The sequence below is a fragment of the Anguilla rostrata genome, chromosome 9 (assembly GCF_018555375.3).
Source record: "Anguilla rostrata isolate EN2019 chromosome 9, ASM1855537v3, whole genome shotgun sequence".
NCBI classification, from domain to species: Eukaryota; Metazoa; Chordata; class Actinopteri; order Anguilliformes; family Anguillidae; genus Anguilla; species Anguilla rostrata.
Genome location: NC_057941.1, coordinates 5,770,422 through 5,795,897, shown reverse-complemented (window position 1 = coordinate 5,795,897; position 25,476 = coordinate 5,770,422). Strand labels below are relative to the sequence as shown.

General features: G+C 40.4%; 1 protein-coding gene and 1 long non-coding RNA gene across 2 annotated transcripts in view; one reads left to right on the top strand and one right to left on the bottom strand.

The window, feature by feature from the left end:
* LOC135262755 (cell adhesion molecule DSCAM-like) overlaps nucleotides 1-6,860 on the top strand; it is a 104,484-nt gene extending 97,624 nt beyond the window's left edge. Inside the window, exons 31-33 of the mRNA XM_064349943.1 lie at nucleotides 547-744; nucleotides 1,205-1,507; nucleotides 5,659-6,860. Of these exons, the coding sequence (XP_064206013.1) occupies nucleotides 547-744; nucleotides 1,205-1,507; nucleotides 5,659-5,993 (836 nt within the window). The 3' untranslated portion in view covers nucleotides 5,994-6,860. The remainder of the gene's footprint in view (nucleotides 1-546; nucleotides 745-1,204; nucleotides 1,508-5,658) is intronic.
* Nucleotides 6,861-12,121: 5,261 nt separating this feature from the next.
* On the bottom strand, nucleotides 12,122-25,092 carry LOC135262753 (uncharacterized). The gene is made up of 3 exons (XR_010332313.1): nucleotides 25,005-25,092; nucleotides 14,702-14,753; nucleotides 12,122-12,180 (listed from the first exon to the last, which is right to left on the bottom strand). It is a non-coding gene; the product is annotated as an uncharacterized LOC135262753 (long non-coding RNA).
* Nucleotides 25,093-25,476: the final 384 nt, after the last annotated feature.

The following is a 25,476-nucleotide window of genomic DNA, read 5'->3' as shown; positions in this document are numbered from 1 at the left end:
CATTCCATAGTTGGTTAAATCAAATGTTAATACTACATACACTTTGCTTCAGTTCAAGTCAAGTCAGACATAAAACATCTACCTTAAAAACATATTTCAGTTCATGTATATTATTATGTTTAATATAGATTCTGATACCAACAAATACAGCTTAATATAGATTAACACAGAATCTAAATATAACATCTCGGACAGACAGGCCAATATTGTCAGCATTTGTCCGTAACTTGACTTTGACAAATGTTTATTTTTGGTCTTCAGAAGTGAAATTTGAAATAAATAAAAAAATGAGAATAAATGCAATAAATTTGGCAAGTTCAATAAAGCAAATTCACCATGCTTCTCAGCTTGTGAAGTAAAACAAAGTACACTTTGTTGTACGTCGCTCTGGATAAGAGCATCTGCCAAGTGCCTGTAATGGAATGAAATGAAATGAATAATGAAATGAAAAGTTAACATGCGGCACCTATCTCTGAATGTCAGCGTTCAGGAGAAATGCTGCTGATTGACACCAAACCTCAAATCTCTGAACGTCCTGCCTTGCAGACCCCACGGCCCGCCGCACTGCCAAGGCTGGCCCCGCCGCGCGAAACCGCTACGCCAGCCAGTGGACGCTCAACCGGCCGCACCCGCCCGCCTCCTCCCAAACCCTGTCCACCGACTGGAGGCTGCCCACGCCGCGGGCGGCCGGCTCGGCGGACAAGGAGAGTGACAGCTACAGCGTCAGCCCGTCGCAGGACACAGGTTGTGGTCGATCAACTGGAGGATTGATTGATTGATTGATTGATTGATTGATTTTAATTCATTTCAGGCTTCTCAAATATAAAGGTGCGCATCACCACGGGCATATAAGAGAATATAAAAGCAACATTTGTCCTGCGATACCCTGTCAGTTCACAAAAATACAGCCACGATCCTATGTAGCCAATAACTTTGGCAGTAATTACCTTTGGTGGTCATTAGGGAAAGATGTTCACTGATATGATACAGCATATATAGCCCGAGCTATTTTTTGGAGGAGTTTGTTTTTCTCCAAAAGTTAAGGAGTATTCAGAAACTGAGTCCAGTAAATGCATATTCTTTGGAACACATGGCCACTCTCCTGGTTTTGACTTGACAGGATTAATTACCTTCACATGCTGCTTTCCCCTGGTCGATTAAGTGATGGGATTATGTCTCTGTCTGACGTGTTCTTCATGCCCAGATCGAGCTAGGAGCAGCATGGTGTCGACGGAGAGCGCCTCCTCCACCTACGAGGAGCTGGCGCGGGCCTACGAGCACGCCAAGATGGAGGAGCATCTGCGCCACGCCAAGTTCACCATCACCGAGTGCTTCATCTCCGACACGTCCTCCGAGCAGATGACCGCCGGCGCCAACGAGTACACCGACAGCCTGGCGTCCAGCACGCCGTCCGAGTCGGGCATCTGCCGGTTCACCGCGTCCCCGCCCAAACCGCAGGACGGGGGCCGGGTCATGAACATGGCCATCCCCAAGGCTCACAGACCAGGTAAGCCTGCGCGTCTTTATTCTGCACTTGCTTCTGTTTTCATTTCCGTTTTTTGGCTGGACCGCAACAGCGGGGCCAGCCCTACAAACGCGAAAGTCTGTGACTGAGTGAGTGATGAAGTTACACCATTGGTCGGCCGAGTTATGAAGTTACACCGTTGGTCGGCCGAGTTATGAAGTTACACCTTTGGTCGGTTGAGTTATGAAGTTACACCATTGGTCGGCCGAGTTATGAAGTTACACCATTGGTCGGCCGAGTTATGAAGTTACACCATTGGTCGGCCGGTCCAGCCATATACTAGGTTTTGACCTGGTCTTGTTTTTATGTTAACAGCAACATGATATCTATAATCAATACTTTTTAAAATCAAATCAAAATTATTTAATAATTTGTAAATAATTATAATTATAAATATAGCTGCAAGCAGCAATGCGGGGCCCTACGAACATGTCCAAGCCCATTTAGGGTTTAGGGCTCAAACTAGGGTACAGCTAGGGTTAGGGTTAGGGTTAGGGTTAGGAAAACGGTAAGTCTGAGGGTTGAGGCAAGTTTACGGTTGTGTTTAGCAGCTTGAAGAAAGGTTAGGACATGGGTTTGTTAATGATTTTGAATGAACCAAAAAATTTCTCTACTAGCATGTGTCCCTATGACCATACAAAAGGTGTAATAAATGCATGTTTTTATAAGGAGAACATTTATGTTTTTTAAATGACCTCATACATATTATTTAGTATTTTTATTATTGTCTTCATGTTATTTACCTTGTTTACCATCAATATTAAATGGGTTTTCTGATGTTTTCAAAGGTACCAATGGCTTCAATTAGGGTTTAGGGCTCAAACTAGGGTTCAGCTAGGGTTAGGGTTAGGAAAATGGTAAGTCTGGGGGTTGAGGCAAGTTTACAGTTGTGTTTAGCAGCTTGAAGAAAGGTTAGGACATGGGTTTGTTAATGATTTTGAATGAACCAAAAAATGTATCTCGTAGCATGTGTACCTATGTTCCAAAGGCTTCAATCAGGCCGAGTCAGTGTGGGCCGAGTGGCATTTTGGGGGGGCAAAATACCATTAAGAAATACTATCAACCAACGTTTGTTTTTATGTGAAGAGGATATATCCAAATATGTAATAATCACAGCTATAAACTAACCCTAAACTAACGTACTTACGTACAGTGAATTTGTTTTTCATGATGTCAAGTTTCAATATAGCTGCAATTAGATGGAGTTCTCGTCTTCAGTCACATAAAAAACTGCAAAAGTAATGAATTTGACACTTGTGAAATTAAGTAGTGCAGGTGGATTAAAGGAGCTGTCAAATCAATTTTCACCTTGTCATTGGTTTAGCAGATTGCTGTGCTCTAGCCACTGGTAATGAATACATAGGAAAATAATGTAACACTGCATTGTAGCAGTGAATAAAATACTCACATAATCATCAGATGTTCATGTCTCAAGAAAGTTATTATTACACAAGCTGCCCAAAGGGGTGTGTGTGGTTCTGCTAGTTTGCCAAGAGGGACTATTTCATGCTCTACAGAGCTCACACATTCCTGTATACTTCCACACTTTTGGACCTCCGTGCCCTTTTGGCCTACTGTGTACAGTTATTAGTTTATCTTTCTACCGGACGGTGTACTTGAAACGCTTGACTGCTCACAAAAAAATTGATTAGATCTGTTTCTGGTGAGTGAGCGAATCCAACTGGGGAGTCGCTGATGCCACCTCATTCTATTGCGCCAACATTGGCGGGCACCAAGCCCTCGTGAGGTCATCTGGCATGCGAACCAATGCTGTACGGCTGACTCCTCGCAGTTGAACTGCCGAAGCGCGGGCGTGTTGTGGCCTGCCGTTTCTGACGTGGCGGAACTGGCGGTACAGATCCCAACAGGAAGAGCACGGTCACGACTCCATCTTGGAGAGAGGGTGTTGTGACTCGTGGCCAGTCACCAAAAATCTTTTGCTCAGGACAGTCTTTTCTTTAACTCTTAAGAAAGCGGTAAGATCTCAACTGTACATCTTTTTGAGATCACTTCAATCTGAATTGTTGCTCCTAAAACCCCCCCTTAGGAGAAAAGATGAGATAATGAATGAATGAATTTGAGACTTCAGTAAGACGAATGGATATTGAATTGAGATGCGGTTGTTTCTCATGAGGTCACTATGAGAAATCTGAGACATATTTGAGAAGAATCATGAGATCCTAAGAGTCATAGCTGAGTTTTCTTTAAGCTCTTTCTCTGATCTCATGGTCCCATGTTCAGGAGACTTAAATTAGACTTATTTAAGATCATTTAGAGATCTCTTGTTTTGATCAGAGTAAGACATAAATGCGATTATATGTGGTTGTTTCTCCTGAGTTGAATTTGAGAAGTAGGAGAAAAAGCCTTTGGTCTCACCTTAGTATTAAAAATAGCTCATTTGTGTATAGGAGAAATGAAAGAAACAACTATGAGATCTCTTCTTGGATTTTGCTTTCCTATGGGAGTGTGTTTGTAACATCGCACCAGATTAGAAATAGCTGGCTGTTACTGTAACACCTGTGGCTTGTGAAAGTGCTCAGTTCTGCGGTTTCCAATGTACTAATAGCACAAAGGCATTGTTCTCAACTGTCTGTGGTTTTATGTCTTTGATTCTCACCTGACTTCATGTTCAAGTAGGCCAAATCACTTCGCTCACTGAGAATATCAGGAGTTCTGTGAATGAATCTGGAGTGTGTGAATGACTGTGTCCAGTGCATTTATGTGTCCTGAATGACCATTTTAGGAAAACCACGAGTTTCAGAATTGGTGTACTTCGCTTTAATGTGCTAATGCTAATAAATAATAAATTGATTTTGACTCTCAGGACATTGTAAAATTATTATATTATTTTGTATTACATTAATGATAATCCTCTGAGGTCACTTACTATAATTGTTATATTTAAAATGTTTAATTTGTAAATTATATTATATATTTTTGTAAATTAAATAATGGTAAGTACTATGTTAGATGTGCCTACCTTATGCAGTGCACAGAAATTCTCTGACAGGGTGTTTAGGTGTTGCTGAGGGTGACCTCGTCAAGCCCCCCGTGTGTGTGCACAGATGGAGTGGAATGAAATTCCACCCAGTCAGATCACAGTGGGTCAAGAATTAAGAATGACAGCGGCATGTCACAGTGGTAATCCACTCTGCCCACGTGCACATTAGCCCCTTTAACCCATTAGAGAGACGGAAAGATTTAAAAGAGGCCATTGTAATGGTCTGTTTTTGATTGTACTGTACTGTATTTATGGTTAAGAGGTTGTTAAAATGAAATGCACATTGACTATTGAATGCTTGTACATTGTAAGTGACAATTCTCTTGTGATACTTGATTTGACAACAATAAATACATCCCAATATCTTTATTGTATAAGGACACAGACATGCCTAACCTTGGGCAGTGTTGATCAGACATGTCATTGTATGTCCCAGGCCAATACAGTGAAAAGCACACAAGCCCCTGTCAATACCGTAAGCAATGACACAAAAACAATGCAGTGTGCATCCAACCCATAAAATAAAATAAAAAATCGATTATGGGGCATTTGTTAGTTCCTGCTCTCTATAGTTTGGCAGCCATAGGGTGTTTCACTGGTTTCAGTTCATAAATGTTTACCACAGAGGTATTGATTACATTGTGCATCATTCCTTGATGCTGGTGGGTGGAAACTATGTGAACAGAGGCTGAAGAGATGCTGGATTCAGACATCAGGTTATAAATATAAACATTGGACTTAAATACTAAAACAAAAAGGCTTATCAGTGGCACATACTGATCATTGTCTAATTCTAGCATCATTCTAGGGTTTGCCTTTTCACCATTTCACTCTTTCATAATTTAATTCCCTTCAGAGCTATACATATAAGTCCTCATGCTGTCCATTTATTTGACTAAGCTTTATAAATGGGGCTAAATATATAAATGATTGGACACATTTTTGGTGATCCAGTCAAGGAGGAGATGCTTAAGAACTGTTTTTCATAAAATTCAACAGAACTCAAACAAATAATCACAACTCTAGGTCAAACTGGTTCAAAAGTAACAGCCAAAAGTTTTCCTCCTGAGTTTTTTTACACTGTCTGCCGCTGGAGCAGTGCTTTTATCCCATGCTCTTGCTTCCCTTCCAGGAGGCGAGCTGGTGCACCTGCCCCCCTATCTCCGGATGGACTTCCTCTTAAACCGCGGCGTCCCCGGGGCGGGGCGCGAGGGGTGTCTGGAGCCCCAGAAGAGCCGCACTCTCAAGCGGCCTGCCATCCTGGAGCCCACGCCCACGGAGGCCCCCGCAAGCAGCAGGGACGCCCAGCAGTGGCAGCCAGGGACTGCCTCCACACTGCCCCAGCGCGAGGGCACGGACTTGGCACAGGCCGCCAAGCTCAGCAGCTCCCAGGAGTCCCTCCTGGACTCCAGAGGACACCTGAAACAGAGCAACAACCCGTACGCAAAATCCTACACTTTGGTATAACACAGAGCATGGACGGGACTGCAGACACAAACAAGAGCTCGCTGGAGAAGAACACACAAAACACACAGACTCTTGTATATATGTTTCCGATTTCCAAAAGGACGGGTTACTTATAGTCTTTGTTTCTTTCTTGCTTTCTTTCTTTCTTTCTTGTTTTTACTTGAGAATTTGTTTATTTGAAATTACTCCATGCAAGAACTGCTAAAATAATTTATTTATAAAGAGAGAAAAAATATTGATATTATAAAGATGATTATGTTGAGGATTATGATGATGATGCAATGATGATGATGATTATAAAAATATTAATTACATTGCTATACAAAATGATAAAATCTATAAACCAAATGAAAGGAAGTGGCATAAGTATGATATGAAAGGATGTTGTTTCATCATTTTTTTTCCAGAGAGGGAGCTGGTTGATGGTAAGTTTGTTTGTCAGTTTGGAATATATTGATTTATTATAGGAGGAAACTGGAAGAACTGTGTGAGAAAATTCTCTAATTTGTCCAATCTTTTCAGATATTTATCTTTTAAAATCACCTGCCTATGACTGCATGGGGACTGAATGCAAAATCTTTATCATAATAATTATAATAATAGTAATTATAGTTATCACAATAATTCCTAGACAACTAAATTTTTTGCCACACTATGAAATTATATAAATTGTATTATTATTATTATTATTATTATTATGAGAAGTCACTTTTATTTGTGGAAATTACAGGGAAAATTATTTGGTTAATAAAGTCCTTAGTCATGTTTGCACACATCTGGTTTTGATTTGAAAATGGAGCCTCCCTTGATCTTTCCTTTTCCCCCATTCTCCTCTTGTACTTAATAAAAGCAGGGAATCTCACTGGACAGATTGGTCTTTAAAGTATGTGTAACTAGTATTGTGAGCATGCTGAGAATGCCATACCCAGGCCCTAATACATTCAGTAATGACTTACAGCAGATGGATTGACTGTGCAGTAAATGTTATTTGTTAGCCTGGGGTGAGATCCGTACCCTAATGGTCTTCTCAAAAGAAGTTCTTGATGGTATGGACTTCATGCTTGCAGTACAGTGAGTTGTCTCCATGGGGCCCATATGTCTCCAGCGATTTATTGCTGCTGCACTGCTTTTCCTCTACAAGGAAAAACCATGACAATCAAACAGATAACTTTGAAAAAATAAGTACACATATTCTTAATATTGCTGGCTGTGGGCTCAAACTGTTATTGCTGTTATTTGCACCAGAGTTTTTCTGGCTAAATTCAAGCTCATGCTTGTATTTCTATTTAGTCATTATAATTAACAATTTGGGAAAGGGGCTGCATGCTCTGCCCACTCTTGATGACCATAGGCGAACACACAAACATAATGTTGTAGATTGTGTAAACGCCTTGTTTGTGCCCTGTAAGGGCAACCATTCTCATTTAATGAGCTGTGATAGGCTAGTCACTGCCTGTCAGTCACCTGACATCTAATTCTATTGGAAAGAAGACATTTAATTTGATTATGAATAATAGAGAAGGTTGCTCCATTGCTACTTTGCAGTTTAGTTTTATCCACAGTTGGTGCTATTTCATTACAGTGCCTTAACATTCCAGATTTTAGCATTCCTGGATTGAACATCATATGAAAGGGCATTTTGACAATCTTAAAATGATTATTCTGACTGTTGTTCTCAGCAGTAGCTATATGGCATACACGTAATAATTGAAGTATCTATATTTGTGAAGGGGGAAGAGATCAGGATGACACCAGGTCTCATATGGACTCCTTTCTGTCACCAGGGGACAGTGTGACAAAAAAACAATGACTTCTGCCCAGTCACTTCAGTTGAATTTCTCCCTCACAAGGAAGCTGATAATATTGTATTTTAGGTGCAATATGGACTCAATTCCCATTCAAGATATGAAGCTTGCATTTATTGCCCTCCCGTCAAGTAATACGGCATTTTGAACACAAAAAAACAAATAGAAATAAGGGGACAATTTGCATAAAGAGTATTTGTTGTGTTTTTAAGAAGTTATACAAATATAAAGATCCAATGTATTAATTTATTTATCCATACATTTGTTGTGATTGTGTGTATCTGTATGCACACATTAAACCTTCAATGTGACACCATACTTGTAGTCCTGACAAGGAGGAAGGTGCAAAGCCCTGTACAGTACAAGCTCAGGTTCACTGAAACTCAAGGAGAAGATGCCTGCAGATCTTGGATTTTCAGCATTCTCCTCACATGCAGAGGTGCTATTTTCTCGTATCAATAGCTGTTTCAATAGCATCTCCAGGCAGGTTGTTGCTGAAGATGTCTGCTGTCAATACCAGTGCTCTTTTTTTAGTTAAAATGAGTGGTCCATGGAAGACATGAGTTGATCTTTCAAACACAGAAACAATGTGATTGTCTTCATGACATGCATGTTAGGTGCGCTCCTGCAGTTGCCCTTGACCAAGGCACTGGCCTCAGAACTGGAGTTGGTCTCCGGACGCAGCACAGAGAGGCAGCTGCCCACTGCTCCTAAGTAACTAGGATGGGTCAAATTACCCCACGGGGTCCAATAAAAAAGTATATCTATATCTATCTTCATATTGAGTGGATGCAAACGTTGGGCCTTAACGGAAGGAGAGCCCCCATAGCACCTGTCCTTTTGTGCTGTAGTCCTGTGTGGACTGTGACATTTACCTCAAGCTGAGCATTCGCCAACAGCGGCAGACGCTCTGCCTCTCCATCTGTTGTAGCACCTCAGGCCCGGTTTCACAGCTCATCAAAAAGGAGAGCATCACATCACAGACATGCTGCATCGATGGGAATAGGAATCACACCCTCGTACGGCTCACAGTGGTGATGCACTCCAAATCTAATTAAATGATGCATCACACCCACGCACCCATAGTCCCTTTCATGCTGCCAATATCATCCTGGGGCTGGGGGGAAGGGGGAGTGCAAGACAAATGACAAGTCAAGATAAATTATTCTGGGATTTGCCCTGCATTAGGGTACAAATGCTTTGTTGTGAAACCAAGCGATCTTACAGTATAGAAGTATGACTCTGGGAAACTTCAGAGTTTCAAAGATTTAAAAAAATTTATTGGCCAGGATCACTCATTTGACTCATGCCAACAAAACAAAGCTCAAACCTCAAACCAGTGTTTCAGGTGCCCAAAGAACCACAATGACACATGCCTCCTTTAGGATGGTCACTGTGGTCAGACATGATCAGATTTTAACACAGTTGAACGAAGGTTGAAAAACCACAGTTCACCTTGACCCGAACTTTTTTCACAATACAAAAAAGCCACTACCAGAAGTCCTTAGCCACTGACTTTTGCACTCCCCTTAAAGGAACTCCCAATTGCGGTATTGATTATGAAACTTTCAGCATGTCACCTTTGAGGTTCAGGCATGGAATTCTTACGGTATACTTGAAATTGCTTTTATGATGCTAAATTTCCAGCATGGGTGCTGGGGTGTGCAGGGAAATGTATTACTCAGCAAGACAACTGTATCCGCTGGCCTCCTCCAAAGTACACAACAAATTAAGCATGGCTGTGGAGATTTACTTTACTCCCACACTCCACTGTTTATTAACTGCAGTCATAAATAAAGCAGCATCTGATTAGCCCTGGAAATAAGCAGACACAGATGGCAAGACATTGATTGTATCTTGAGATGAGATCAGTTTTTTGGACTGCTTAATTATTCTGTGCTTACTACTGCCACATTACAGCTACAACACTACTGCTCAACATTACATTACTGTAACTGTTAAGCAGGAGCCCTTGAGGTCACAAATCAAACATGCTCATAAGGTGAGATATTATTATTATTATCCCGTGATAATGATAATGCTTTTGGTTTAATTCTAAACATGTGACAATGTTTAGAGCCTATCCCAAAATGGATTGGGCAAGAGGACAGGACAGGTCACACACATTCACCCACACCTACAGGCAAATTATAGTCTCCAATTAGCCTAAACTGCATGTGTTTGGACTATGGGAGGAAACCAGAGTACCCAGAGAAAACATATGTAAGCACAGGGAGAACGTGCAAATTCCACATATCGAATGCACACATTGAATGAAAACAACATGCACTTGCAGATTTGCATTTTAATTTTATCTATGACCAGATTATGCTTTCATAATAAACCTCTAATGTGTGATGTAGTATGACCACACAAACATTTGTTCATGTCACTGCCAACTGCCGGTAGAATTTTGTCATTTTCACTAGGTCTGGAAAGAGTTATTACAGTCGTACAAAATCTGTATCTACACAAACTCCAACGTAATTCAGCAGAGCATCATGCACATCAAGTCAAACAAAAAACCAACCATAGTCTATATATCATTGTATCAACATATCGTACAAGTGACTGTTTGTTGAATAAATATTCATGAATATTCACATATGAAATAATGGTAGCTGCCATATTTTTAGAGTCACACTCGTCTAAGTAACATTCTTATACAAGCAAATAAATAAACCTGCTTCCCCATCTTACATTGCCGAATTTGTCTGTAGGATATGAGCCACAAAAATGAACCGACATTTCGTTAGCCCCAGAAGCCATTAAGTAAACCACAGGGATGAATCAATGTAGTGCAGGTTAAGGAGCGTTGCCAGCTCACAAGAAAATATGAATTGGTATGACCTGAAAAGCACTCTAATCCCAATGATATCCATTAAGGGGTTCATGCATTGCACAGAGCTCACCACTTTAGCTCACTCCATTGGCTCAAATAAGTCTCTTCTTTGGTGATGGTTTTGTTAAAGCCGCTGTAAAAGTATAAATATCAGGGTCCCTAATCACTCTATTGCAAATTTAAATATTACAAAATAGTAATTGGTAAATTATGATCTCAAAATGGCCCCCGTCCCCAAATATAAATTCCCCAAAAAGCCAGTGCAACTCACCAGAAGCTCCATATTTGCATGTAATTATAGAGAAGCCAAGACAGCAGACACAAAGGTACTTTTTAATGAAATGAGGACTGGAAATTTAACAATATTTCAAAAGGTTCAGCTTTATATGTAGTTTACGCAAAATAAATAATCTCTCACTCAGAGTAACCATTTCCAGTATTTATTGAGTATACATTCTTCTAAGGTGTTGATGTCTTTTATTGTGTAAGATTAAACCATTTAAAATGTCAAGCACAAGAGCCCGCGATCAAAAAATTAACGTGAAAAAAAATGGCACTGAATAATATTTATGGACACAACATAAATACAACAATTGCTACACACATGAATGAATGTGGCATAATATAGCATCTTGCTAACTATAATGCATTGGGGTAAACAAAATGAAAGATTCAGTTTAAATCCAATAATCATAAATGTGTAGTCAATGTAAGTACGATAGTAAGGAAGAATCCTTATTGCCTGGAATATTTTTTAAGTAAAAGGCTGTTTTCAAGTTTCCAGTGAACCCTCATACTTGCGCAGCATTACAGAAAGTATTCCATTTCAGCACTCAATATAACAGTTTATCTGAACAAAATATTCTGTCACATACTTTGCCTACAGTTAACAGACTTCTCAGTCAGTCCTGTTTCTTAATTTCCATACCGCATCATCAAGCAGCAAGTTCATTCTGAAACGGGAAGTATTGCATGTTATCTAACAACTTTACATCGTAAAACCTTGCGTTAAATCCCAAACATAACACCTGCCACTGAAAAATAGAACCAAACCACATCAAACTTACTGTAAGCTTTAAACGCATTTCCCCTAATAAAGAATTTGGTTTCTACAGAACTAATGACAGTACCGTACACACGCTATCCGAATGCGCTCGGAGAGAGGTAAGAACGGGGTTGGGGGAGGGGATCTTTATATTCAGACCATGATCATTTAGTGATACAGCAGTCAAAAGGTATATTATATATAATCTATCACAAAGTTGTCAGTGATAAATAGGGCACCATTTTTTTCTGACATACCCCCCACTGCCCCCTCCCCGAGTCTGTTTGGCATGATTACTGTGACATGCAACAGAGAGCCCCCACAGCGCCCTCTGATGATGGGAGACAGAAGCACCCTGCTGGCCCTAGGATTTCTCATGTTTCTTCTTCTGGAACTTTCTGAACTGCGACTGGATGGCGACAGCCGCTTTCTCAGTCTCGGGGGCACCCATGTCAATGTCAATATCCTCCGATGGGACATCCTTCTTGGATGCATCTGCATAAAAGGAAATCAAGAACATGATTACCCACAATGCATCACAACAAATACTGTTATAATTATATTGGAAATATAAGGGGCTAAATGGTTTGCACTTTTGGAGTTATTCCATCGACCATCTGGAGTAAGCCAGGAGAGGAGATGCCAGCATTGATTCTCTGTCTCTGTCTCTATCTACTGAACACAGATAAGATTTATTTGACGATATGTAAGTGTTACTGCTCAAAATATTTCAGTTATGTACGTTATTTTTGAAATTGAATGTCTTAAAATAGGTTAGTGGAATTTTCTAATGAGGATATTTCACACTGTAATGCTAACATTCATTGGTAGCTTCAGCAGGGTTTGTGTTCATGCACCGGTTGTGATGTGAGCTAGAACATTGGCAAAATGTGGTGGATATATGTGGTGGTATATATATATCCTGGAATATGTAAAACCCTTTACTTTAATCATTTATTTTCCAAGGGTTAAAATACCTATAGAAACCCTATTTGCAACTGCATAAAAACTACAGCACATGACTGAACATGCATGGATATGATGGACGTTTTTGTAAGTTAAAATGAAAAGCCTATAAATCCTTAGTGTGTGCATGGTCAATTTTATGAAATTGCTGCATAAATGAGACATATGGGCACATAGTAAATCATCTCATGGATGTTTAAATAGTTTGAATGTTTAAATTACATGGGTTGTTAGATCACAACATGACAGACTCCCATTTTTTTTTTAAATGCAGAAACACGACTGATCCTTACTTTGTGTAGTGTGTGACATAACCCAAGCCCTACTGAAAATCCATTATCTGTCAAAAATGACAAAAGCTACAGCTGCAACTGAATGCGAGCAGCTGAAAGAAAGGCAACAAAGGATGAGCATGTCTCATAGTGGCCTGCCTGTAAATATAACAGACATGGGACAGACACTTAAGTTAAACACTTCCAATTTCCTGAATAAACAAAACCGTGCATTGCTTGCCAAGACTACAATCATCTGCATGAGTACACACAGCTTTCCGATGATAGGGTGAATGTCATTCATAAGACGTAATGTAAACCAGTGAGCTGATGTATTAACCCCCAGATGATTTCTTCAAAAATGAGTGAAGCAAGAAAACAAAAGAAGTACACATTCCAATTAAAATAGCACACATTTACTGCTACAATTAAGTGAACAGGGAACAGGGGATATTGCTGGCAGAAATTGTATTCAACAGCTAGAGGCATTATTACCCTAAGGATTAAACCCAAACCATTCATATTCCCAGTTTATATACAAACTTATATGAGAACTGACTTGACTATATGAGACATTTGGCTACACAGCAACCACCAGCCCGGTTAAAGATCCATTTATGCGAGAGCGAGCCCTTTGAGAGTGCTGGATACTATTAACCTGCTGTTTTTCATTGTGTTAGGGGCAAGAAATGAGGTTCTGAGGCTGGAGCGAGAGGGATTGCATCAACTGATTGCTTTATGAATTCTTAACCAACTGCTAAGAAACTGCTGCAGCCTTTGTGTCCACAGGCAGTATAGACAAGGGCAGAGCCTTTACAAAAGATAGTTGAACAGCTAAACATATACATTCTTCCCTCTCCTATCTTTACGGTCACACAAAAGACCTTTTAGATGAATAAGGCTTACATGTGTTATAAATCAATTTCCCTTACTCCCATCATTCCATATTTTAAACAAAATGGCTCTCCAATTGGACGTGTACAGTAAGCCCTTGCAACAACCCACCAGTACTACCTTCAGGGAGCTGAGGCTTTCCCTCCATCATTGTCAAGCCTACTATTTCAAGACTCATTCAGGGTGCATGCACTGGTCTGTCAGATCTGCTTATCATCTCAATCAGCGTGCTTCTACAGCACGGTGACCAGCTGCTCTTTTCCGGACCAGCAGGAATATCCCTTTCCACAACAACCACAGGTCTGGCATTTGGTGGGGTAAGCAGACTGCTGTTGCTCTACAGATGCTCTACAGCAGTGGTCTCCAACCCTGGTACTGGAGAGCTACAAGGTCTGCTGGTTTTCATAGTGACTCTGAACTTCATGAATTAATTAGAGCAGTTGATTACACAGTTAACTCAACCCACCTGGTGTCTTGGGTCTCAATTGGGTGCTGATTTTAAGGTGAAAACAAAAACCAGCAGACCCTGTAGCTCTCCAGGACCAGGGTTGGAGACCACTGCTCTACAGTTAGAAGTACAATACTGAGACACAGCAGCAGGCTCTCCTGTTACGCTCATGGCTGTTGTACATGCAGCTATTTGGTCTTCGCCAGGGCATTTAGGCAAATTTCGGACTGATGTAACACACATCTCATCTGATCTCCATGCTGATACATGTGGCCAACACTCCCAGAATTCCCAACAGTGCTCCGTTACCCAGCTGTGCACTTCATACGGATTAGCAGTAAATCAAGAGTACTCCAAATAAACAGCCACAATGTCTTTTTTTTTAATGCTCTTTCTTTGTAATTGTCAGAAAAGAACCTTAAATCAGATCGTTTACCTTGTCCTCCAGTTGTTTTGCTGTTCCCGCTTGTAGGTCCAGATCCTTGTCTCTGTAATCCCAAAAAAGAACAAAAAAAATACATTAAAATCAAATCCTTTTAATTGATAGCATTGTACAAGTGAGCTTGAAACTTAATGAAACTTAATTAAATTCACTTAACTAAATTAAGAAGAGTACTATGTCAGATGAGGGGAGTTAACCCCTTCATGCAGATGCCAAATCTGGCCAATCCTCACCCATTTATTTATTTAAGGCTTTATAACTCCAGATGTGAGCATCACAGATAGAAAATCACTTAAATGAAGCAAGACTGTTGCACCATTTACAATACTAACTTAGATTATTATAATCTAGTTTTAGCCAAAAGGTTCCACAAATGCAATTATCTTGGCAAAATGCAAAAATAAAGTTCATCCTTCAGTTTTAAATGAAATACTCAGAGATTGCAGACATGTAGTAGGTAAAACTACACATGTCCTAAATCATAAACTCCTTGACCACAATTATGTGAAATCTGAGGGTGATATGCGGAACTTTAAAATATCTACGAAGCAAACATTAAGCTGTGTATCCTGGTGCCCTTCAGTGTCTCCAAATATATCCAAAATATTTTAATTGTGCATTGCTTTAAATCATAAAATAACCAAATATTTTACTGCAAAATAAACTGTTTTGACTCATGAAACTCACTGTGTTCATCATTTTCAAGTGACGTGGTATAATTGCACAAAGGGGTTAGCTTTGCAACTTGTTTTGGATAAGGGCTACTGCGAAGCAAATATCTAATCTGGTTTACTGCAGAAAGTCCAGAAGGTTTCAGCCTGTTTTTATTTTGTTTTTTATTTGTTTGAAAATATCCTTCATTAATGTGGTATTTCTCCAGCATCTCTAATTTGGTATAGTTGTCATGGAGTTGACCTTTTGGACAGTAATATCTTTAAAATAATGTGTTGCTTAAGTGTGAAGTTGGCAGACACTTACCTACAATGGCTTACGAAAGTGCGTAAATGAAGGTTTAAGTAATGAGCAGAGCCAATGTCAAAGCCATTACTGTCACAACTAATTGTAGCATTCAGAAACACGCCAATTGTTGTATTACGAATGAAGGTGTGAAATGATATAGCCAAATTTAATTGGATTGAATAGAGTAAACGTTCTGCTGAGGTGACTCAAAATAAAATGTTTCTGAAAATAAACAATGTACCTACTGCTAGAAAAACACCCAGGCATTCAGGAATGCGATAAATCTTTTCAAATTCTCTACTGCACAGTCTGCCAACTCCCCAGCAAACAGACAGCGATGGGCAGCAGAAAAAGTGAGCTCACACACCATAAAGCCAACCATGAGGTCCCCTGTGAGCTTACTTTTCTATATGGAGGAAAGAGAGGGAGGCTCATTCTTCAGGGTGGATCTACTGTTATTCATAATCTGACTGATGTTGAGAGACCTCCGTGGTCCAGTACGTGGGCATGCTATTGCCCAGGCATCAGAATACAAACTCCAGGGAGGATATTATCTTGCAGCAGAGTATTCATATTTACTACTTCATTAAAATGGGAACTTAGTTGAGAGCAATATGTGAAATAATACACATATAGTGAGCTCTATAATGCTAAGGACAAAGACATATTTTTCCTGATTTGGCTTTGTACTCCACAAATTCAGATTTGTAATCAAACAATAAACAAACACACCATATAATTCAGTCTGCCAACTCCCCAGCAAACAGACACGTGTTTAGAGACATTGAACATCTGTAGTTAAAATGCTTCTGTACACATCAGAATTCATTCCAGACTTGAGTCCAGAGGCATAATGTTCTACTGAGGAGAGGGAAGTGTGACATGCCTTAATAACTGGAGATATACAGTCATGTTATGAATACACAATTATGTATACACACACACACACACACACTCCTCTCCACTGCAGAAGCGAAGGTTGAGTTTCAAATGTCTATGAGTTTACTTCAGTGGATCTCAGACATGCATCAGCAATGACATTATCCAATGTCAAGTAGTATCATGAGCGAAAACACAATTGTCTGCATCTGCTAAATATAAAACAATGGTTTATGCTGCCAAACAGATTTTACATAATTATATATATATATATATATATATATATATATAGGTTTGTGCTGAGTCTTAAATGTTTAGTGAGTTTAGTATAGTCCTGGCGTTTCAAAATTTAAGTGTAGATTGAATGTTTCACTATGACTTAACATTCTACAAACTGCAAAACAAATGAATGTATTCTCCAAGCACCCTTACACGAAGGCCCAATTACAAGTTGTTTGTTTGCGTACCTCACCTAATTAAAAAACATACACTGTGTAACTAATAAATAATTAACTGTCAATTGCATACATGTTGATCTCCTTGTGGCTTTAATCAGCGTTCTGAGCCATGAAGATGCCGTGTAGTTCTGGCACTCATGGGAAATGTGGTAGCTTTTAAGAACACATATCTGGGAAAGATGAGCTCATGATGTACCAACTGGTGTTTGCAGTTCTCCTTGCTTCCCTTACTGTGCTTCGGAACCGAAGGGAGTTATTGTTTTTCCAACTGCCTTTGGCTGTATATTATAATTTAACAGCCATACAGTAGCAAGAGGGTAATCATAGACGATCATCATGAATCATGATCTAATCTGCGTTAATTCCTGTGTGGGTGCGACTGTGGTGGGGGGCTTTTTTATTTTCACGGCTGTCACTCATTGCATCTTGAATGCCAAGAGAGGGCATTCAGAGGAATGCAAGGTGATGCCCACGTTGGATCAGCCTTGCGTGTGCAACCAACTCAACTCTCCCCACATTTGCAGTCTGCTCGGATACAACTGCATAACGGGCACAGCCGTGACTTGTAGCAGGACTATGCTGAGAGCATAGCCTGGCACATCCTCCTCCCCACTACCTTTTTTCCTGACCGGTGAAGCTCTTCTTTGTTCTGCTTTCAACCGTAGCTTTGTATGGCAGGTTCTAATGAAAATGCTAAATATGGACGTGTGAGTAGACGAGATGGTGAACAGGAGTCTCTCTGGAACTGCCTGCAGTCTCCTGGCTCGCGGTTTCATTATTTCCTTGATTCTTTATGGGCTTGTGGAGGGCAACATTCTGTTAGTAGTCCTCTGTGATAACAAAAAATGTATATCAGCACTACATTCAATGAAGGATTAATATGCTCACGATGTACACTGTAACATATATAATATACCATGGATACACTTTCTCAGGGCAAATTATTTATACAGGATTATAAGTATGCATGAGGTAGACAGTACAGGGTGTACAAAGAACTGTGACAAATTGAATGACTAAGTTCACTACACACTGTCTCAACACTGCAGTTACAAGCCCCCAGTCAATATGAACAAATATCCATTTTCAGGCTTTTAATGGCGGGGCACGGCTATCCGTGGGAGGCCCTGGTTATGGAGCGTGGTTCCGTGTCTGGAAGGCAATGAACCATTCAGGTTTTGATGAAGCCCACCGCCTCCCGGTCTTGCTGAGAGGAGAACCTACAGCACAGCCAGAGAGATCACTGCTTTAAGAGGAGAAGACAGATGGCCTGCTAGGTAAAAAAAAAAAAAAAAAAATGTGCATGATGTCTGTGTGTGCCAAATAAAAGTCTTGAGAAAAACAGATGGACTCCTCTTTTGGAAAGAGAACCTGCCCTCATAACTGTGAGGTAAAGGGAAATTTTGATCTCGGCATCCATTAGTGTGTCCATGTGAGAGAGATGCAGCATCTGGCTCAGCATTTGGGCCACATTTGGGAAGCTCAGGTCAGCGTGTCTTTCATTGACACCCTTTCCTGCTAATCCAAGGTTTTTGTGCTTTCAGAAATTAATCTACCACTCGATGACAAAAGTGTGACCTTGACGTGTGCTGCCCTGAAGGAAATTTGTTTTTATTTTTTGTTTTATTTATTTATTTATTTATTATACCCTGGCAGAGGGTACATTTCCATCCATTCCTGCACATTCCTGTTACGACCCCATGGGTCTAGGGGTGCATGGGGTATGTAACTTGATGTTAAATGGCCGGGAGATGTTAATGCTGTAGATATGGTAACAACAAAAAAAACACAGACAAAGCAGCAACTCAGTGCACGGGTGTTTACTGTGATAAACAAAACAGTGCAACAAACTACCAGACATATAACAACCCAGACACACACTACCAGGGTCAACGGACGCTGGATGTTGCCAAAAGAACAAAAAAAACAAGCTAGCTAAACCAGAGAGTAAACTAATCTAGTGTATCAAGTACACAAACAAAAGGCCTATCTACTCTAACTAGCAGACTGAAACACAATTGGTTGGCAATCACCCCTAAGGACTGCTGAATCTATACATAACATAGCCTACGGGCATATGTACAGGAGCCCCCAGTCTTACCTGTCCCAAGCCTTGGAAGTGTACATAAAACAAGACAAGTTCAAATGAGTGGTTAACATACATAGTCAAAGACATAACACAGAGCAAACAGTCAGACATCCATTGTTACAAACAGGTGGGGTTTTTATAGTAGATGTGGCGAGTTATGATTGGCTGTCCAGAATTGACACGGAGGGTGGGGCTTGGTGAAGGTGGGACTTGGTGGATGGTGACTGACAGGTGAAGGCAGGGAAGTCCACACAAAAGAAAAACATGGCACGTAACATCAGGATTTTGCTTGAAGCTTACGCAGCTGTTGGCTCATGCCGCATGCCCACTGAGGAGCAGATCAGCATTCAGTCCTAACCTCCAGTATTGCCCCAGTGACCAATGACTGATGTGGTCGCTGCAACATGCTGATTCTCATTTAGAATAAATCTGTTGCAGTGTCAACAACAACAAGCTGGACTTAGCCCCAGCTTCTGCATTTCTAATTTTCCACTGTAGTCAAGCAACAAAAAACAAAAAATATAATAAAATAAATCATCTTCATAAGCACAGGGATTTCAAACCCAACATGCATCTTGCAAACTTCTTGGGGAAAAAAACAGCAACATGTTCAATCTGTGGCAATAAATTCAGGAAATAATGAGCTCATCCCACAAAATATTGTCTCAGGTAGGACAGACTTGGGCACAGCTTGAATGAGAGCTTTTATGTACTGTCATCCCAAGGGAACAGGCAAGATGTTGGTTCAGTCCCATATGTTTGGGTGAGAGAGACTGTTGTGAAATGCAAGGAGATGTGTTTTCATCTCCAAAAGGGTGTTCCACTCCACAAAATAGAATCCTGCCCAGGTTCATCGCAAGTCTTTTCTCTCACCATTGTGTCCTCGTAGTAATGCTCAGGTTCAAAGTCCTGACCCTGGTCTACACTGCAGCCAACAGGACAGCCCATCTACAGGACATGGTTCAACCCTAAACGCCAACTGGACCACTTCACTCTGCGGCAGCATGGCTACTTGCACTTCCTGCCATCCGGGTGAATGGTTCTCGCTTGTCTCAGCCACAGAACTTCTCGACCCTAGCTCCACAGTGGTGGAACAAATTCCCTGCTCCTCTACGAACCACTCAGTCATTGCCCACCTTCCATGGTCTGAAGACACCTCTCTTCAGACTGTACCTGGACTAATATCACTATGGAAGGCACACCGAATCTAGGATAACTCTTATCACTTGAATCCTTCTAATTTGTTCCTGTAGCATTGCCATGTTGCACTTGTACCTCCATCCAGCATTTATATTGCACTTGTATCATTGACGTTTTAGCTCGTCGTCATGCCTCCTAGTTTGACTTACCATACATTTCTGACTTTGCCAATTCTTACTGCGTGAACTGGACTTAGTGTGTTCATGGCTATGGATAACTGTTACATAATGAGTCTTGTACCTTATTGGACCTGTATTTTGGAGTTGTTCCAATGACCTTCGGTATGAACTTATTTTATGTCTCTTTGGATAAAAGCGTCTGCCAAATAAATGTAATGCAATGCAACAGTGTGATTCAAGATGGTGTGCAAGATGGTCTACACCAGAAAGATAACAACAAGATAACAACACACATGTGTGTGTGTGTGTGGACTTACATGTAAATACATACGTGTGGTACTGCTTATCTTATGCTTAAACTTAGACTGATGGAGAACATATATGAGACACTGTCCACACAGGCACAAAATACACAGCTACATATTTGCATGGTTGATATACTTGCTTTTTCAAACTGCAAGCATATCAACTGGGAGCTGCAAACCATTGAAGAGATCAACATTTAAGTGATTCCTGGATTCAGCTATCCTGGCCCAACACCTCCAGCGTTAGCACATACACCAAGCCTGCAGGCACACTGTGCCCAGGATGCCCAAAAAAAAAGGGTGTGATGTCTTGCTGAGCTTGGCGTCTGGCCTGGCGCACTACATTTAACCTGATAGCACAGAGAGTGTCTGTGCCGAATACCCAACAATCAGCCATGCTGAGCTTGGATCTGCTAGCCAAAGCCAGGGTGATAGGGTGAACTGAACTCCACCGCTTTCATCATCACATATGTTAAGACCAGGAGAAGACCAGGAGTTGAGGCATCTTGTGGTGTCTAGCAAAATAAAGTCTTGTAAAACTGCACCACAACTACAGGAAGAACTCGATACAACAAGAGAAACCAGTTTCCCTGACCACAGTGAAATGGCAACTGCCATCTGCTGATCTAAAAGGATGTGTAATAAAGCATACTCATCTAAAGGTATTAGGCTACCTGTGGTTTAAAAAAAATTAAGGTGGATATCACTCAATTTATTTACCACTCCACCTCCCTTCTACGCCTCCACCTCCCAATTTGCAACCAATAATTTTGTTTAATTGTAATTAAAGCCAAAGAAAGCAAGTTCTACCACATCACTCTTGTGCTGAGGTCACTCCACTGGCTACCGGTCGCTGCCAGGATCAGGCTCAAAGTCCTGACCTTCGCCTACACTGCAGTTAACAGGACGGCCCTCGCCTACTTACAGGACATGATTCAATTCCATACGCCTGCTCAACCACTTTGCTCTGCAGCAGGGCGCCTTGCACCCCCTGCCATCCGAGTAAAGGGTTCTTGCTCGTCCCTACCATGGAGCTTCTCCACCCTAGCTCCCCAGTGGTGGAACAAACTCCCTGTCCCACTACGAACTACTCCCTGCGACACATTTCTTCAGACTAAACCTGGACTAACTATCACCAATCTGTGGATCATTTATATCACTTAAATTCCCCTCTCTCATGCAACACATGTACCTCCTGTGCCACTTGTTACTTGTACCTCCATCCACCACTTATTGTGCCTTGTATCACTGTCTTGATGTTGTAGCTTGTAATGCCTCCTAGTTTGACTAAGCATAGGTTAGGTCAGAGTAATGTTCACTGTGTGAACTGGAGATAATGTGTTCATGGCTATGAATAACTAGTACAAAATGAGTATTGCACCTTATCGGACCTGTGTCTTGTAGTTGTTCCAATGACCTTCGGTATGCACTTATTGTATGTCGCTTTGCATAAAAGCGTCTGCCAATTAAATGTAATGTAATGTAATGTAGTCTGTTATGTTTGCCTGACAGCTGATGTGTTGCATTGTGGGCCACTGTCTAGCCCAGAAGACCAAACCCATCTATTTCATACACTGTTGGCAGGATTTCAAGCAACAGGAGCTCCCATTGACTTTGACTGAAAACAGTCATGCTCTGTAAAAGGCTAACTATATATACATATCCAGCAAAACACCATTGCCTTCTCAGAAAATCAGACCAAACAAGGGTGAAAGAGAGAGGGCAATGTTGACACTAATGCTAAAAAGGAAAAAAAAAAACAATTCATCAAAAAAATAGCTCCCACACTACTGTCATTTATCTAACCCCTTGTTCAATATAAAATCTACAGCAGAATCTCTAAGCACTTAAAATCACAATCTCAGCAATTAATAAATAAATTCAGAAGTGACACACATTACAACAATATGAATATTTTCAACAGCACTGGTTTCCAGTGGTTTCCACTAATTTCCAGGACCCCTCTATGTTTGGGATATTACACTGCACACTGCCATTGGGAAGATCAAGACACTGCAGCAAGCAACAATCCTTCAGCAAGACACAGCAGAATATCGTTTCTGTAAGAGCAACTCAATATAGGAAATCATCTGCTACATCTAAATCTACAAGGTAAACCATGTTTGCCATACCACAAATGCTTTCAAATGAATTTGTTATTAATATTCACCTATGTGATGGCGTTATAAGCAATGCTATTTATTTAAATTGTAGTAGCATAATGCTGGCATACATCGCAGCTCGCAAGGAGCATGTGGACAGTGCTCTACATGCTACGAAATGAAATGTAGTTGTCCTCAGGTAGTCCCATCGCAATAAACATTGACCCCAAGGCAATGACGAGGACACAAGGGGACACATGGGACTGATAGAGAGGTTGACAATCTGATATCGGAAAAATACAGTAGAAAGCTATGGTGTATTAATAATACATTCTATAAAAAACTAGACTTTGAATTTAGTATTCAAAAATGTTATGTTATTAGAACTAATAAGCATTCACTTAAATAGTATGCCCAAAGCTTGAGATTCTAGTCCTGAAAGTCATATGTGCAGTTCCAGAATTTCAGGCATGCCAACACAACAGAGAAAATATTCTCGCTAGAAGAGAAAGGGAATATCCACAACTTGATAGAGTTCACAAAATAATTGGTGCTGTAGCCTACGGCAAAGAAACCTGGACTTTTTTTTAAAGAAATAAGCAGCATAGGAGAACACTGCTCTTGCAAAATGTTAAAGAGAGAGTACCTAGAGGTGTCACCCAACAGGTATGCATAATAAGGTCAGGCCACAGCTATTGGGCCACACCAACCACAAGGATGCCATGGACATTCACATCCCAATGATCTACACCTCTTCTGCATGACCAAGTTGTTTCACTCATTGACAAAACTATTTATTGCCCACTTGCTCTGTTAACACAGAACCACAGTAGACAGTATGTGTGTTTCATTCTGCATCTAAACCATGATCCATGTGATAAGAGATATGTAGCTATGAAAAGAAAAGGTTAGAATATGAAATGTGTTTCTGTGCGTCCTTTCTGCAAAATTGTTGTCATTGACGCAACACAGCACTTTTATCAAAATTGGCATTTTTGAATAATGGAGTAGGCTTAATAAATCGCTTTATAGGTAATTCAAAACAGTATTCAATGTTAACATGCTTGCAGACATATGAATACTGTTCAACCTGATTTATCATAGCTCCTTTGACCACGATGCCTACCCGTATCGATATAGCATTATACACATTACCAATGTGGAATACCTTTAAACATATTTTTTGAAATGTGTATCAATTCAATCATCAACAATTAAACGCTCAAAACAACTCATACGATTACATTCATGTCACTGGAGGACATTATATCCTCAGGTGAAATATATTTCACGCGAAACCCTCTAAACATTTTTGAACGCGATTATCTACCACTACTGCAATAAGCGAATTTACTGTGAGATAACCAAACAGAAATAATATATTCCAAGCAATAAACGGCAGTAGTATTTACTGCTCGTCCAGAGTCGCTATAGGCTCAGTCAGAACCATGACAAATTTCTCTGGTTAGATGACACAGAGCATAATGTACGTATCCTTGCAAACAGCATTATCTATTGATAGCAATTTCCATCAAAAAGTGATTCCTATTTTGGAGTAAAACCGATTTAAAATAGAAGTCATGTAGGCAGCGCATTCTGCGATCAATATCAGAGTTCAAATGAACACCAGTAGTCGGTCCACCCCGCGCGCGCACAGGCGCACGCCTTTCAACCAAGTTTAGCAGAATTTCACCAGTCCACTAGCAAATCCCAACATAGATTCTACAGTCTCCTAAATACTGAATACAGCTTTTACGGAGTTATATTTTTATGCATACAATGCATTTGGTGCAGGAACATCTAAATAATTTTAAACCATTTTACTAATTTACCTGCTGGACGATGCTTTTGTATTGTCCGGTCGTAGTTACGGACAACGCATACAAGTAGTAGAATTAAATGACGGTTGACTTGAAATGCACCGGTAGAAATCGACCCAAACTGTAAAATGATCAGTTTATGGACGTTGCAGCATCCTCTTTGTAATCTGTGACTAATGCCCGCAAACTTGAGATAAGCCAGAAAAACGGGCTATAAAACCTGGCCATAAAGATGCTAAATAACTCACATTTAAAAAAAAAAAAAACATAATTATTTTACCACATACTGAGACATGACGTATACATTATCACAAGATACAAGGTATAACATTGTCCGGCGCGCTGAAAATCAAGGCTATACGAACCTTTTTAGGATGATGAGAAAGCGCTATAGAGCTAATATTGTTCGCCAATCATTGCTACGTCTTTATAAAGTCAAAACCTACCTCACTCATGGTCTCAAAGTAATCTCGGAGAGGCTCGAGGTTTCAAGCGCGCTCTGTTCGGTTATCACGAATTAAAGCTATTGCACAGTGCCTGGTCACCAAGAGGGGAGCTTTATAGTTTTATGATCAACTCAATGTCATCATGTTTCTACTCAACCAATAGAAATGCCTTGGGCAAATTTGTTTCTCAAATCGCCGCCCAGAGTTTGTAAATATGAATTAACTGTGTAAGCCTATTTGGAGTTCTTATAGAAGAGGCGGTGCTTGTAGGCTACAGTTTCTCACACAATACCCACTGAACAGAAAAACAGTTTTTGAATGAAAATATGGCGGGTGAAATTAATTCGTGTAACAAGGATGCCTGAAACACAATACCGATTTGTAGTAGCCC